The sequence below is a fragment of the Tachyglossus aculeatus genome, chromosome 5 (assembly GCF_015852505.1).
Source record: "Tachyglossus aculeatus isolate mTacAcu1 chromosome 5, mTacAcu1.pri, whole genome shotgun sequence".
NCBI classification, from domain to species: Eukaryota; Metazoa; Chordata; class Mammalia; order Monotremata; family Tachyglossidae; genus Tachyglossus; species Tachyglossus aculeatus.
In genome coordinates this window covers 101,094,958-101,110,858 of record NC_052070.1, presented here as the reverse complement: position 1 = coordinate 101,110,858, position 15,901 = coordinate 101,094,958, and the positions used below count along the sequence as shown (strand labels likewise).

The 15,901-nt window shown below is 59.9% G+C and overlaps 1 protein-coding gene across 3 annotated transcripts; it reads right to left on the bottom strand.

Moving 5' to 3' along the window:
* Nucleotides 1-311: 311 nt before the first annotated feature.
* Nucleotides 312-15,637, bottom strand: KIF7 (kinesin family member 7). Of its 3 annotated transcripts, none has more exons than XM_038746600.1 (18): nucleotides 15,102-15,637; nucleotides 13,899-14,099; nucleotides 12,984-13,389; nucleotides 10,887-11,457; nucleotides 10,080-10,202; nucleotides 9,561-9,797; nucleotides 8,811-8,944; nucleotides 8,287-8,405; nucleotides 7,659-7,802; nucleotides 7,165-7,367; nucleotides 6,301-6,498; nucleotides 5,933-6,058; nucleotides 5,468-5,644; nucleotides 5,137-5,352; nucleotides 2,431-2,637; nucleotides 1,852-2,050; nucleotides 1,218-1,364; nucleotides 312-1,012 (listed from the first exon to the last, which is right to left on the bottom strand). In XM_038746600.1, the coding sequence occupies exons 1-18, from the start codon at nucleotides 15,439-15,441 to the stop codon at nucleotides 687-689; spliced, it is 4,074 nt and encodes a 1,357-aa protein (XP_038602528.1). In that variant the 5' UTR covers nucleotides 15,442-15,637; the 3' UTR covers nucleotides 312-686. The 3 variants fall into 3 exon arrangements, with proteins under 3 accessions (XP_038602528.1, XP_038602530.1, XP_038602531.1); XM_038746602.1 differs by having other exon boundaries at nucleotides 5,468-5,641; XM_038746603.1 differs by having other exon boundaries at nucleotides 7,192-7,367.
* Between the last annotated feature and the right edge of the window lie 264 nt (nucleotides 15,638-15,901).

Genomic DNA, 15,901 nt, shown 5'->3' with positions numbered 1-15,901 from the left:
AGGGGTTTCTGGGAAGAGGGCTATTGCACACCCTGGAGTGGACCTCTGGAAAAGTTACATTTGCTCTGTGGCAGCAGTCCCGCTTCTCAGCTCGGAGGCAGCTGTTCTATTTATGTGGGCCCTCCCCACAGCACAGTTGTCACCACAAAACTCTTGAGAGGTGGGATGGGAAACGGGAAAAACCCTTCTGCCCACATCCCTGCAAAAAAGCGGTTTGGGGTGTGAATCATTACTAGTAACTGACTGCCCCCACCATACAAATCACAGCTCTGTTACTCCCCCCAACCCCCGCAGACACATACGGAGACCTATTGATATTTTTAATGAAGTTTTTCTACCATTTTTATAGTAAAGTTACATTTCCATGCTCTCTGAGCTTACAGGTCTACAGCAGCTCCAAGGCTGGGACTCCCCTGCACCTGGAAGCAACAAGTCAACCAATGGGCAAAGGCCGTGTGTGGGTGTATGTGAGGGAGGCTGGGACCCTAGCACGGACCAAGAGGCGAGACTGGGGCTCAGTTCTCAGGTGTTTGGAAAATGCTAGAAAGTTGAGCCACAGTGCTTGTGGGAGAGACTCAGGCCAGCAGTCTTGTTGGAAGGAAGAGGCACGTTTCACCGGGCAGTCAGTGAGAACCTGGGCCGGTGGCCGCTTCCTCTCCAAAGCTCACTGCGGACCGAGGGGGCGGCTAGAGCGGGTTCTTCTGCACATCAATCATTCCCAGGCTGGGCCGCCGCAGTCCCTCCCATCTCACTTTGGGCAGGGGGCCACGGTTGCGGGGCAGGGAGGCCTCGCCAGGCGGCAGTCCCCTCCTGAACACGGCGTCTCCTGCCAAGTGCTGTCTGGGCTCTTCCGACGGCCCGTGCTCGTCGCTGGGCAGGGATGGGCGTCTCCACATCAGGGGCAGCGGGGCCCGCACCAAGTCCCGCAATGGACCCTCAGAGACCACTGGCTCATCGATGTGGGGCGCTGAGGGCTGGTGGTCTCCGGGGCACAGAGCCCTCTGGTCCCCACCTGTCCCCAAGACCCACACCATCAGACTCAGGCAGGGGCCAGGCACCAGTCACCTCCACCCCCTCAGCCGCTGGAGAAAAGGTCACTACTAGGGGAGCTGTCAAGGGCCCAACTCCAGGCTGGCTGGGAAAGCGGTAGGCAATGGGAAGGGGATTAGGGAGGGAAGTGGGGGGAAGTCTTGGGTGAACACCTGGCCCGATCTCACCTCTGCTCTGGCCTGCGGGGCCCATGCCGTTCAGCTTCTGGGTCAGTTCTTGATTTGCCCACAGGCAGCGGCTCAGGTCCTGCTCCAGGGCCTGGATCCTGGCCTCGTACTGCCGCCTGCTGCCAGCCAGTCCCTCACCCAGGTGCTCTGGAGCAGGGGTTGGGGGGAGAAGTGGGGGTGGTGGGAGCTGCAGTTAAGAGGAACTCAGGGAGGAAGAAGGGAGAAGGAGCATGGCCTAATGGAAAGAGCAGGGGCTTGAGAGTCAGAAGGACCTGGATTTTAACCCTGGCTCTTCCACTTGTCTGCTATGTGACCTTGGGCAAGTCACAACTTGTCTGGGTCTCAGTTACCTCATCTCTAAAATGGGGATTTAAGACTGAGCCCCATGTGGACCACGGAGTGTCCAATCTGATTAGCTTGTACCTACCCCGTGCTTAGTACAGTGTCCTGCTCATGGTAAGCACTTACTACCTTTAAAAAAAGGGGCATTACGGGTAGCAGGTTGAGGTGGGCGGGGGGGCAGGACAGGTCACCAGTGGGCAGGGCCAGCTCTCACCAGGAGGCCAACCAGCGCCCGGAGGGGCCGCTGTGGGAGCCAGATGGGGCCACGGTGGTTGGGAGGAAGGGAGCATACCTCGGCTCTGCTGGAGCAGCAGCCGGATGTTCTGTTGGTGCTCTTTCTGCTGCAGGGTCAGCTGGCGGTCCATCTCCAGCCGCTGCCGCTCGACGGCTGCCTCCAGCCAGCAGGTGAGCCGCTGATGCTCCTCCAGCTGCAGCTCCAGCTCCGAGCAGGCGAGGTGCTGCCGGTGCTGCTCCTCCCTCAGCGTCACCACCTGCCCCGGGGCCACCACACCCGCCACCACCTGCTCAGCGCCCACCAGCCCTCACACCCCAGCCCCCAGCAAATCGTGGGAACACTGCTGTTCTAAGCACTGGGGGAGAGCCAAGTGAAATAGGTTGGACACAGTTCCCGCCCCATATGGGGCTCACAATTCCCCCTTCCCAAACACACACACACACACACACACACACACACACACACACACACACACACACACACACACACACACACACACACACACGGCCTGGGGCAGTGGAACATCTTTAAGTTGGCTGGTGAGTCAGGAGAGAGGCTGGCAAGCGCCAGGTGGTGAGGGGACGGCAGGTGATGCCCTTCCCAGCTCTGTCCTGGCACGCAGGGACGCACACCCACCTTGTCGAAGTACTTGCAGAGCAGGGCGCGGGTCTCAGAGGAGGACAGGTAGCTGAGCTTGGCCATGAGGTTCATCTCACACTGGGAGAGGAGGGTAGCCGAGGCCCGCAGCACCCGCTGCCGGCATGTGATGGACTCGTTCTTGTACTCGATGGCTGCGTCCAGGGCTTCGATGGCCTCGTCCAGCTGGAACAGCGTCCGCTCCTCCTGCGTCCGGGCGGGGAGGGAAAGACACATCCCAAGTGGACACAAGGCCGGAACTACGCCCACGGATCAGTCTTGTGGATCGGTGGCCCCAGGAGGCTGGCGGGGGGAGCTGGCCTGGCCTCACCAATGAGCCAGGCCAGAAGGTAGCTGGTCACAGTAGGGTGCCAGAGTTAGCTGGTCTGCGATGGGCGGCAGGAAGCCTGGGAAGTAACACCATTAGGTGTGAGTTCCCCAAAATCAGCCCTCTCCCTCCTCAATCCCCCTTCCTCCCAGCCCCCTCTTCAACTTTCCCATCCTTCCCAGCACTATCTCCAGGGATCTCCTGCCTCCTCTCAAATGCCACCCCCTCCACATGCGCATTGGAACTCATTCCTTCGCACCTTATAGAAACTCTCACCCCTTCCCTCCTTAACACCCATCTTCAACTGTTCACTCTCCAATGTCTTTGTCCCCACTGCCTTCAAACATGCCATCTCCTCCATCCTAAAAAAACCCTCCCTTGACCCCACAGTTCTCTACAGTTATCGCCCCATCTCCCTCCTACCTTTCCTCTCCAAACTCCTTGAGGGAGTCATCTACATCCACTGCCTCAAATTCTTCCCCTCCAACTCTCTCCTGGCCCCCCTCCAATCTGGCTTCCATCTCCTTCACTCCACTGAAACTGCCCTCTGAAATGTCCCAATGACCTCCTTCTTGCCAAATCCAACAGCTCCTACTCCATCCTAATCCTCCTCGGTCTCTCAGCCGCCTTTGACACTGTAGACAATCCCCACCTCCTGGATAAATTATCCAATCTTGGCTTCACTGAGACTGTCCTCTCCTTTTCTCTTCATCTCTCTGGCAGTTCATTCCCATTCTCCTTCGTGAGCTCCTCCTCCCCTGCCCATCCCGTAACTGTGGGGGCCCCTCAAGCTTTAGTTCTCGATCCTCTTCTATTCTCCATCTTCATTTATTCCCTTAGATAACTCATTCGCTCCCACAGCTTCAACTACATTCTCTACGTGGATGATGCCCAAATCTACATCTCCTCCCCTGATTTCTCTCCCTCTCTCCAGGCTCACATCTCTTCTTGCCATAAGGACATCTCTAATTGGATGTCCTCCTGCTACCTCAAACTTAACATGTCCAAAACAGAGCTCCTTATCTTCCCTCCCAAACCCTGTCCTCTCCCGAACTTTCCCTCACTGTAGATTGCACAACCATCCTTCCAGTCTCACAAGCTCATAACCTTGGTGTCATCCTTGACTCCGCTCTCTCATTCAACCCACATATCCATCACCAAATCCTGTCAGTCTCAACTTCACAACGCCAAGATCCACCCTTTCCTTTCTATCCAAACTGCTACCAAGTTAATACAATCACTTATCCTATCCCACCTAGATTACCGCATTAGCTTCCTTTCTGACCTCCCAACCTCCTGCCTCTCCCCACTCCAGTCCATAAACGTTCAGGGCATATCATCCCCCTCCTCAAAAATCTCCAGTGATTGGCTATCCACCTCTGTATCACATAAAAATTCCTCACTATTGATTTTAAAGCCCTCCATCACCTTGCTCCCTCCTATCTCACCTCCCTTCTCACCTCCAACCCAGCCTGCACACTTCCCTCCTCTGGTGCTAACCTCACTGTGCCTCGATCTTGCCCGTCTCACCACCAACTCCTGGACCACGTCCTACTTCTGGCCTGGAATGCCCTCTCTTTTCAAATCTGCCTAACAGTCAGTCACTCTCCTCCACTTCAAAGCCCTGCTGAGGGCACATCTGCCCTAAGAGGCCTTCCTACTCTGTGTCCCACTTTTCCTCATCTCCCACTCCCTTCCGCATCCCCGCCTCACTCCCTTTGCTCCTCCCCCGCTCCCCGCCCATAGCACTTATTTATATACCTGTAACTTTATTTATATTGACACCTATTTACTTGTATTGATGTCTTGATGCCTGTTTACTTCTATTAATGTCCGTTTCCCCTTCTCTAGACTGTGAGCTTGTTGTGGGCAGGGACTGTCTCTCTCTAGTGCTGTACTGTACTTTCCCAAGTGCTTAATGCACTGCTCTGCACACAGTAAGTGCTCAATAAATACGAATGAACTGTCCACCCATGAATTGTTCTGGGGACAGGTGGGGGGAATCCTGAGTTGGGGAAGCATGGGTTAGCGGTTCTTGGTGCAGGGGGAGAGAAATCTGAGTTAGCTGTTCCAGATATGGGTGGCAATAAACCAAGATGAGCTGTTCTGGGTGCAGGGGATGGGAAGCCTGGATTAGTTGTTCCAAGTGCAGGGGGTGAGAAACCTGGATTAGCTGTTCTGGTGTGGAGGTCAGGAAACCCACATTAGCTGTTCTGGCTGTTGGGGGGACAGGAAGCCTGGGTTAGCTGTTCTGAATACAGGAGACGGGAACCCTGGGTTGGCTGTTCTGGGTGCAGGGGGCCAGGATGCAAGAGGGCTGGGCCGTCAGGGAAAAGGTCAGTGCAAGGTGAGGGGCCAGGAGGGGCGGTGGTGGCTACCTCAGGTGTGAGCAGGTTGCCCTGCCTTAGTTTGCTGTCAATTTCCAGCCTCTGTTTGAGCAGCAGGTCCTTCTCCTGGCGCAGGTTCTCAATCTCCCGGCGGATTTGCTGCTGGCTGTGGGTGCTGCCCTGGCGGAGCTGCCCGCTCTTCTCCGACAGCTCCTTCTCCACGTGCTCCAGCCGGCTTGACACACGCACGATATCCTCTGTCAGGGCCTGGGGGTCGGACGGCCAGGGGTGGGTACAGGCCACTGGAGTCCCGTCCCCCAGGACCCGCAGCCTCCACCCACCCCCCTAGCTCCCCTCGGCCATCAGGCGCCCCCAGGCTCACCTGGCTGGAGCGGAGCCGCTTGCTCTCCAGCCCCGTCTTCTCCTGCATCAGGGCCTCCTTCTTGGCCAGGATGGCCTCCCGTTTGCTCAGCTCCTCCCCAAGCTCCTCGAGCGCCCGCCGCTGCCCCAGGACCTTCTCCATCTCCTGGTCCAGCCACTTTTTCTGCTCCTCAATCTTCTGGGGGAAGCGGTGGAGAAGGACGGGGAGAGGGCTGAGGTCCCAACTTTCCCTGGGTCCCTTGGCCCTGCACCCAACATCCTGGGTGAGAGGGCAGTCAAGATGGGTCCCTTCTGCTCCCCCAGGGCCTGTTAAGGCCCTGCCACCTCAAACCCACCCCGAGACTCCGGCCCAGACTCCTGTGCCCCCGAGGATAAGGGGCTGAGACCCCGTGCCCCCGACTCTCCCCTCAGGACCCAGAGAAGGAAACTTTAGGCCAACCCGGATGCGGCAGACCAGTGCGGGTACCTGCTGCTGCTCCAGGCTGACCACGGAGCCATTGCTGCCACTCCGCCTCTTCCTCTGGAACGCTGCAATCTCCTCTGTCTTGATCTTCAGGATCTTCTGCTGCTGCTCATGCTTCAGTTCCAGCTCCTGGGGGGAGGGCCCAAAGTGCGGGGCTGGGCAAGGTGCAGTTTGGCAGGGAAGGTAGGGTCTGGTGGGCGGCCAGCAAGGGACTGGGGGAGGGCAGGCCCCAGAAGTTTCTCGATCTGTCATTCCCTCAGCCCCTGATCTCCCCGAATCCAATGCAGCTAGATGTACTGCCCTCACCCCTGGCCTCAGCCCAAAGCCTAGCCAGAGGCCACTCTCCTGCCAGTTGCAGCCCCCAGCCCAACCTTGACACGCTGCTGCCGCCTGTGCATCTCTGTCTCCAGCCGCCGCTTCTGATCCATCTCCTCCCGCAAGCGCCGCTGCAGCTGCCCCTGCTGCTGCCGCATGAGCTGCACGTTCCGCTCCAGTTCCGACACCCGCTTCTCGCTCTGGGCCGACAGGGACACGAGGCGCTCGGTCGCCCGCTTCTTCTCCCGCAGCACCTGGGGCAGGGGGATGCCTGTCAGTTCCCTGAGCGGCCCTAGGTCTGGGCCTGCTCTTTAGGGTGGAGGACGGGGGACAGAGGGGCCATGGGGGACCTTAGGAGCCAGTGTCTTTGCAGACAGTAAGAGTCCTCCCCGCCAGCAGACCATCTGTGGGCCATCAATACCCAGATGACAGAAGAACTCATTGGGGAGCTGATCCTCTCTCACCTGGGCTTCTCCTCTCTCTCTGGTTCATTTCCCGGAGCCCCATGGTGGTAGGCGCGAGTCCCGGATGAGACCGGCACCACCCTCTGACAAGCCCACCCACCTCCTCTTTCTCCTCTCGCTCCTCTGCTGGGCCAGGGTCACCGATGGATGCTTCATCCCGGGGAAGAACACTTTCTCAACTCTGGCCCCTCCCCACACCCCGAGACATGGGACCCCACAGATGCCCTCAACCGTGACGAATTCCAGAGCCCCGACGCCTCGGTGATGTAATCTCATTGGGGGCAGGGCACACGTCTGCTAATTCTATTGGACTGTACTCTCCCAAGCACTTAGTACAGTGCTCTGCACATAGTAAGCGCTCAATAACTACCCTCGCTTGATTCGTCAATGCCCATCCTACCCTGGGAGGGCTCCGAGGGAGGAAGGGATCCTCCGGTGTCCCCATGGCAACCCGACCTGCACTTGGCTCTGGCAGGCAGCGACCTTGCGGCGGAACTCCTGCAGGCGGGACCGCTCCCCTGGGTCCTGGGGCTCTCTGCCCTCCAGCTCCCGCAGCTGCTTCTGGCCCTCGCTCAGCTCCAGCCGCACCTGCTGGGCCTCCCGTTCCAGCTCCTCAATCCGCTGGCGGTGCTGGCGGTTCATTGCCTGGGCCGCCTTCCCTGCCCCACACCCCGCCAAGCGCAGGGGGCATCAGGGTCCTGGGGGGGGGGAGGGGGCACCCAGCCACGCCCAAGTGTATGCCCCCCCCAGCCGAGAATCACCTTCCCCAGCCTGCGGCCGCCTCTCTCCTTCTCCCCTAATGAGCAGGGAGGGATTGAAGCTTCTGAGCCACTTTGGGGTGGAGCCCTAGGCGGCAAGCAGCAGGACCGGGCCCGAGCCCGGTGGGTCAGGGGATGGGCTGGGGCCATGGGGGACAGGGAATGGGCCCCCGACTCCCTCAGCCTCCTCACCTGTCCGGATCAGTTCCCCAATGAGCTCTTCTTTCATCCGGATATTGATGGCCAGTTCACGGATCTTCTGCTGGGCCCGAGCCAGCCGCCACTCCGCGGCCTTGGCGCCGGGGCCCTCTGCCTCCTTTCTCCCTCCCACGGCGGCTGGAACACCCCCCCAGTGAGCCCCGTTCAGAGACGCTCTGCTGCTCCCGGAGGGACGTGAGGCGGGAGGGAGGGAAGGGACCTCGGCTTTGTGCCGGGGGCAAAACCTCATTGGCAGGATGGGATGGGGGGTTGTGGGGCAGCTGGGAGAAGAGGGCGAGGTCACAAGGAGAAAGCAGTGGGACACTTTACCATCTCTGTGCCCTTCTGCTTTGGTGGGGGGTGCCCTGGCGAACAGGGGCTGGGCATCTGAACAGTCCTCAACAAGGACAGCAACCCCAGGGCCCCCACCCACTTCAGCTGGAGGGTCTCGTACCCTCTCAGGTGAGACCGAGGGAAGTGATATTTAATGGGGCAGGGAAGAGAACAGAGGGAGAAGGCTGCAGCATAGCTCAACTGCGTGGCTCCTGGCAGATGTGAAGGGAGAGGGCCCCAAAGACGGCCCCTCCAGGAGGCTCCCTGGCGCTCACTGCTCCCCACCTACCTCTCGGCTGCTGACTGTCATGCTGGGGCTCCCCAGGGCTCAGGTCCTGGCTCTCAGTGCCTCCAACCAGCTCCCCATTTGCCCGGCCAACTGGCTCCTTTTTGCTCCAGATCCCGTTCCTGGAGGGAAAGGTCAGAAATACTTTTGGTCCAGTCCTGATGTGGGGGGGTGGGGGGGGAAGGACAAGGAGGGACGTGGTGGGGCCAGAGCAGGTGCAAATTCTCTGAACAGAATGGACCCTTCTGGCCCAGGAAGCTAATGCAAGTGGGAGTGGAGCAGGTGGAGGGGGAAGGGGAGAAAGCCAAGGAAAAGGGGAGAGAGAACAGGGGATAGGGAGAACTGGGGGCGGGGGAGAGGGAATGGGGAAGGGGGACAGGGAAAAGGGGCGGAGGCTCTGAGGAGTTCACGCTTCCCAACCGGGAGAGCTGGAGTGCCCACAAGCCAGGAGTCCATCCTCTTCTCCCCACTCCTCCTGACCCGGAGACCCCATTTTCCCTGCCGATGTTCCAGCAGGACAGTCTCACCTGCGCAGGTATAAGGACCGTTTGGGCTCTTCCTGCTCTCCTTCTTCTTCCTCCTCCTCCTCCAAGGAGGAGCCATCCTCCAGCTCGACACCTTCCGGCCAACTGGATCCCGCAACTCCGTCGTCCCCTTGGCCCTGTCCGCACAGGACAACTGGGCCTCAGCTGCGCCCGGGACCACCCCGCGCTCCCCGCTCAGCCCAGGCCCTGAGCCCATGAGCTGGAATCCAGGACAAGGGGCAGGCAGATGTGAATCCCTTATCCACTGGGCCCCTCCCCAAGGACCCGCCCAATTCACAGCTAGGAAGGCTGAGGCCAGGGCTTGTATACCCCAGCTCCAAGGCCTCAGCAACAGGGGTCTAATTCCAGTGCTGAAGATGAAATCCAGGTGCCCAGATAGTAATAATAATAATAATAATAATGATAGCATTTATTAAGTGCTTACTGTGTGCAAAGCACTGTTCTAAGTGCTGAGGAGGTTACAAGGTGATCAGGTTGTCCCACGGGGGGCTCACAGTCTTAATCCCCATTTTACAGATGAGAGAACTGCGGCACAGAGAAGTTAAGTGACTTGCCCAAAGTCACACAGCTGACAATTGGCAAAGCTGGGATTTGAACCCATGACCTCTGACTCCAAAGCCCATGCTCTTTCCACTGAGCCATGCTGCTTCTCTTAGCCACTCTGCTTCTCTTAAGAGACTCTTCCCAAACGCTAGGGTTCGGACAGCCCCATCCTGCTGCCCCCTGGCTCACCTGCTCTGGAGGGGCCTGGTCTCCTTCCTCCCCCGCAGGTGGCAGGAGGCAGGTGGAAGGGGCCAGGCCCAGGGTGTGGGAGCGAGTGGCCTCCAGGGGGGCGGTGTGGGGCCGGGGGGCAGACTCCCCCAGGGACAGCCCCTGCAGGAGCTCCCCGGAGCCCCAGGCCGGCCTCGCCAGCTCCAGCCGCAGCCGCAGTTCCGTGATCTCATCCTGCTGTCCCCGCAGCTGGTCGCTCTGCGGGCACACAGACACAGGCACGTATGAAATGGCCAGGGCCCTACATAGCCACTTTTGGCACATCTGGGCACTCACCCACATGCAAGTACTCTCAGACTACCCCAGCTTGCCTGCCGCTGGCACCCCAAGGGGCGCAGTCCGGCTTCTCCCAGAATAAAGATCTTTCTCCAGGGTCCCAAAGGGGTCAACGAGGATTGGCCGCTGCTCTCCAGGGAAGGGGTGTGTGTAGGGGGAGGGGGAACCGCGGTGAAGAGCCTGGGGCAGCAGAGTGCGCTATACCTGCCGCTTGTACTGCTCCATGGCATCCTCCAAGGCAGCCAGGAAGTCCCTGTTCTCCTCCTCCAGGCGGGCCACTTGGCTCTGCAGGCTCAACAGCTGTTGGTCCTCCTCACCTTCAGGGCCCTGGGAAGAGAAGGTACTTTGTTTCTGCCCTGGCTGGACCGGCCCTGCCTCTCCGGCCCAGTCAAGGTGGCCGGGCATCTCCTTACCCCACTTTGCCTCCCTCTCCCTTCTAGGGTCACCCTCCAGCTGGTTCTGCCCTCCCAATTACATTCCTCCCCAACCCACTCCCAATCCGCTGCCTCCTCCCGACTCCAGGCCTCTGTGACCCCTGCAGAGCCTCACCAGGGCCTGACCGGCCACCTCAACCCCCTGTGCAGAACAGTCCGGGGTTCCCCGTCATCTCCTGAGGCCCCCGCCCCACCACCAGCCGGACCCAGGCTGGCCGCCCACCCCTCCGCAGAATGGGCCGGGGCTCCCTGTTGTCTCCCGCGGCCTCCGCTCCGCCCACCCGCCGGACCTGGGCTGACCAACCACCCCCACGCCTCCTCATCAAAATGGGCTGGGGCTCCATGTCATCTCCCGCGATCCCCTGCCCACCCACCCACCAGACCTGGGCTGACCGGCCACCCCTCCTCCCCATGTGCAGAACTGATTGGGGTACCCTGTCGTCTCCCGCGGCGCCCGTCTACCCTGCCCACCAGCCGCGCCTGGGCTGAACGGCCACCTCTCCGCCCCCTCCACAGAACGGGCCTGGGCTCCCTGTCATCTTCCACGGCCCTCACCCCGCCCGCCCGCTAGCCGGACCTGGGCTCCGGAAGCATGCTTGAGGCCGGGCTCCCGAGGTCCCAGCTCGTCGGCGGCAGAGGTGCTGTCAATGCCGCTGTCGGGCCGCGAGGCCGAGCTCAGGGGACTCCGCTGGTCCTCCACAGCGCCCAGCCACTCCCGTACCCTGCGGGCGGGCTCCCCCGCCAGCCGGGCCTCGCCCTGCAGCTCCAGCAGCAGGCGATATGCGGCATCCGTGCAGGCCCGGTAGCGGGCGCACTCGGCCAGCGCTCGGCGGGCGCTGGGGTCGGGGGGGCCACGGCGGCGACTGTGGCGGGGGTCGGGGGGCCCAGCGGGCTCAGGCCGGTGGATGATGCGGGTCTCGGAGCGGTGCCGCCGGTCCGGGGCCCGCTGGAGGGTGCGGGTCGGCAGCTGTGGCTCCTCCCCCGGCTCAGGGATGCGCCTGCTGTTGACCGTGGCCCGGTTGCGGATATTCTGGGCGCGGCTGGCATAGTTGAGGGTGTTGAGCGTCTCGTCGAAGTCGGAGGAGGAGGGGCTGACGCAGGCGATCATCACTGTCTTGGCGTTCCCACCCAGGGAGTCCTTCAGGATCCTATCGGGAGCAGATCGACGAGACCGGCTGAGCGCCTTCTGGCCACAGGGCTCTCTACTAAGTGTCTACTGGTCACCGGGCATCATACTGGGCACGACGCTTATGGTAATCATGGCATTTATTAAGTGCTTCCTATATGCCAAGCACTGTTCTAAGCCCTAGGGCAGATACAAGCTAATCAGTGTGGACACAGTCCCTGCCCAACAAGGGATTTACAACTCTACGTAGCAGGGGGAACAAGGACTGAATCCCTGTTTTACAGCTGAGGAAACTGAGGCCCAGAGAAGTGAAATGATTTGCTCAAGGTCACCCAGCGGGTAAGTGTCGGAACCAGGATCAGAACCCAAGTTCTCCGAATTTCAGGCCCGTGGTCTATTCACTAGGCAACGCTGCTCGAACGCCATACTGAGCAACCATCAGATTTCAACGACAATACTGTACATGGAGCACTAACCTGGGTTAGCAGGCACTATCCCTGCCCCCAGGGAGCTTAAAGTCTAGCAGAAGAAACAGAAAGTCCATTACAGATAGGTGCCCACTCCACCTGTTCGGCACTTAGGGCAAGCAACCGAGTACAAGGTTCTGTAGCTACGTGCTTCAGTACAATCCCACCACGTTGTAAGCTTCTTGAGGGCAGGGAACGGGTCTACCAACTCTGTACTCTCCCAAGAGCTTAGTTCAGGGCTCTGCATATAGTAAGCACTCAAATACCACTGATTAATTACTGCTACAGAGGGAAGGCATGCATACAGGGCAAGGCCAGAAGCAGCTTGGCCTACTGGATAGAACCCGGGCCTGGGAGTCAAAAGGACCTGGGTTCTAATCCCACTCTGCTACTTGTCTGTTGTGGGACCTTGTCACTTGAATCCTCATTTTACAAATGAGGGAACTGAGGCCCAGGGAAGTAAATATCATTCTCCCTCCTACTTAGACTGTGAGATTCAGCGGGGGACACAATTAGCTTGTATCTACCCCAGCATTTGGAAAAGTACTTGACACATAGTAAGTGCGTAACAAATACCACTCTTATTATTATTTAATATTATTACTATTATTATTATTACAATTTTTATTAGGGCCAGCTCAGACAGAGAAGAGCCCAGTGCCCCCTGGTCATGAGCCAACTGGGCCCTCTGGGGCAGAGTTCTCCAGACCCTTCCATCCCTACCCAACCCCAGGCCGGGTACCCCATTTTTTTTTAAAGGTATGTGTTAAGGGCTCATTATGTGCCAGGCCCCTCACTGAGCACTGAGGTAAATAGAAGGTAATCAGGTTGGACAGTCCACGTCCCACATGGGGCTCACAGTCTTAGTCAACTCATCTGTAAAATGGTGACAAGCGAAGTGTTTTGCTCAAGCTCACGCAGCACGGGCAGGTGGCGGACCCAGGATCAGAACACAGGTCCTCCGACTCCCAGAGCCCGTGCTCTTTCCTCTAGGCCATGCCGCTGCTCCCCATGTGTCAGTCTTCCTTCACACCTGGCACAACAGGAAAGGGAGGGCAAAAGGAGAGGGGAGGACACCGACCTCGTGATTTTGGAGTCGCGATAGGGGATGTGACTGCCCTTGCGCCGGGGGTCGCCTAAGGCACTAATGACGTTGCCCAGAGCCAGCAGGCTGCTGTTGATCTGGATGCTCTCCTTCAGCCGCTCCCCAGTGTTGCCTGTCTTCACCACGCGCTCCGAGCCCGCCAGGTCCACGAAGCGGAACTTGGAGGACAGCAGCTGGCAGGCGCTGGGCCCCGAGGGGGCGAGGCGGGGGAGGCGGCTGGGCCCGCACCGCTGCTCCAGGGCCACGGTGAACACCGTGTGGGAGCGGCTCGAAAGCCGGTTGGCCTGGGTGGCTCCTGTGTGCCGGGCCGCGTTGCCCATCTCCAGCAGGCTCAGGACCTCGTCCAGGCCCTCCACCGCCACCTCCTTCACCCCGCACAGCACTGCAACGAGAACCGGACGCCCTCCACAACCCACTGCCCCTAACCCCAACCCCCAACCAACATTCCCGGGGGCTCCCCAGGTGATTCCCTCGCTGTCCCAGCCATCCCGCTGGCTCTGAAAAGTGGCGTCTTTCTTTTCCTTTTCGAAATGGTATTTGTTAAGTGCTGACTATGTGCGAGGCCCTCTGCTAAGCACTGGGGTCGATACACGGTACTCACAGTCTTAATCTCCATCTTACAGATGAGGTAAACTGAGGCACAGAAAAGCGACGTGACTTGCCCAAGGTCACACAGCAGACAAGTGGTGAAGCCGGGATTAGAACTCAGGTCCTCTGACTCCCAGGCCCGGGCTCTTTCCACTAGGCCACGCTGCTGCAGTCTTGATCAGGGCTGGTAGGGGGTAGGGTCAGGAGATCCAGCCTTGGGGAGGGGAGGGCGGGGAGGAGGGGTGGTTGCTCCAGGCTCCCCCCGCCCCCCCACGACAAGAGGGGAGGGGGAGGGATCCTCACCGAGGCTGCCCTTGTCATCCTCCCGCAGCTGGATGTCCTTGCTGGCTGTCCCCACCTCCAGGAGATCCTGGAACTCCTCCTTGTACACCTCCAGGTAAGACACCCGCACCGTGAAGTCCAGCAGGCCATTCTCGTCCATGACCTTGAAGGCCTCCGCCATGGCGCGTGGGATGATGCCTTGCTCGTCCTCGTGGAGGGAGGCTGGGGCGGGGCAGGGCACACCATGAATGAGGGCACCCCGGGAGCGGTCTACCCAGGGGCCCGAGACCCGCAGCTCTCCCTTCTCCAGGAGAGTGGGCTGGGAAATGAGGAACCCCAGCCAGGAGCCCAATCCCCCGTCAGCCCGTTCCGGCCCAGGGAAGGACTCGGCCGGAGGTGGCCGGAGGTGGCAGGAGGCCTGTTCAACTTTCGGAACATTGAGAAGGCCACCGCCAGGACTTCTGGGCCTGTGAGGAGTGAAATCCTGCCACTCTTTTTGTGTTTATCGTTGTCTTTGTTTGCTTGCCTTTCTGTACTCTGCCTCATTCTCGGTCCGTGAGCTGCCAGGGGGTCAGGGAACACCTCCACCACGTCTTTCTTTCCCAGTGCTCAGTCACACGCAGTAAGCACTTGATAAAGATTACCACTACTACCACCACTACTGCTCTTCTTCCTCACAGGCCCCTGGGAGGTCGGGCTACAGTCGTTCCCCATGCACTTAGAACAGTGCTCCCCACACAGCAAGCGCTCAATAAATACGACTGACTGACGGAATGAATGAATGCACGCCCTCCCGCATTCCAACCCCCTCCCACCGTCTTCCCGCGGGAAGCGGAATAACCAGGGCTATAGTCCTCACCCTCAATAAGCAGCCCCTGGGGGCACTGGTTCAGGGCCCGCCCTATCCGCTTGGCTCTGCCTTGTGGCCCTCAGGGCCCCGGGACTCGGTGTCAGACTGGGGAGTGGGTGAGGGTTACAAGTTAGACTGTGAATTTGTTGTGGACAGGGATTATCACTGTTTATTGCTGTATTGTACTTTCCCGGGCACTTAGTACGGTGCTCTGCGCACAGTAAGCACTTAATTCGACTGAATGAATGAATATATGAATGAAAAGCTGGTATTGTGAGGGGAGCCAGAATCCACGTTGGGCAGGCCAGTAGTACCAGCGCTGCACCGGCGACCCGCAGGGGAGGGACGGGGGCATCCGGAGGCCCGACACTCACCAACACTGGCCTCTCCGATGGTGTAAGTCTTGCCCGAACCGGTCTGGCCATAGGCAAACACGGTGGCATTGAAGCCCTCAAAGAAAGCTTCCAGCAGGGGCTGCACACAGGCCTCGTACACCGCCTCCTGGTCCGCGGCCTCGGCGAACACCTCGTCGAAGCGGAAGCATCGGTCCCGACCCAGGGTGACCCGGCGGGGCTCCGTTTCCACCCGCAGACATCTCTGGTGCCCGTGTAGCCGCTCCTTGGGCAGCAGGGGCCGGACCCGCAGGGCAACTTTCACGGGCGTCTCCTCGGCCCGGGGCTGGGCCTGGGCTTGGGCTTGGGCTTTCAGCACCATGGCCGCTGCCCGGCGGGGCCGGTTCCGGGCTGGCGGGGTTGGCCAGCACAGAAGGGAAGAGAGGAGGAGGAGGAGGAGGAGGGGCAGACGGGGGAGAGAGAAGAGAAACTCTGTCAAGCGGTCCACTCCAGCAGCCGGGCACCTGTTACCGCTGGACTGTGAGCCCGTTGTCGGGTAGGGCCCGTCTCTATATGTTGCCAACTTGTACTTCCCAAGCGCTTGGTAGAGTGCTCTGCACACAGTAGGCGCTCATTAAATACGATTGAATGAATGAATGAATCCCAGAGCCGGCTGGCCAGAAGTACTCCGCCCCACACCCACAGAGGTGCACCGACCCCCAAAAGGGGCAGCCCCCTGCTCCCCGCCCCGGGTGCCGCAGCAGGGTGAGGTCCGGACAGGCAGAGGGAGGGAGGGAGGGACGGAGGGACGGACGGCCGGACGGACGGCCGGAGTCCTCCCT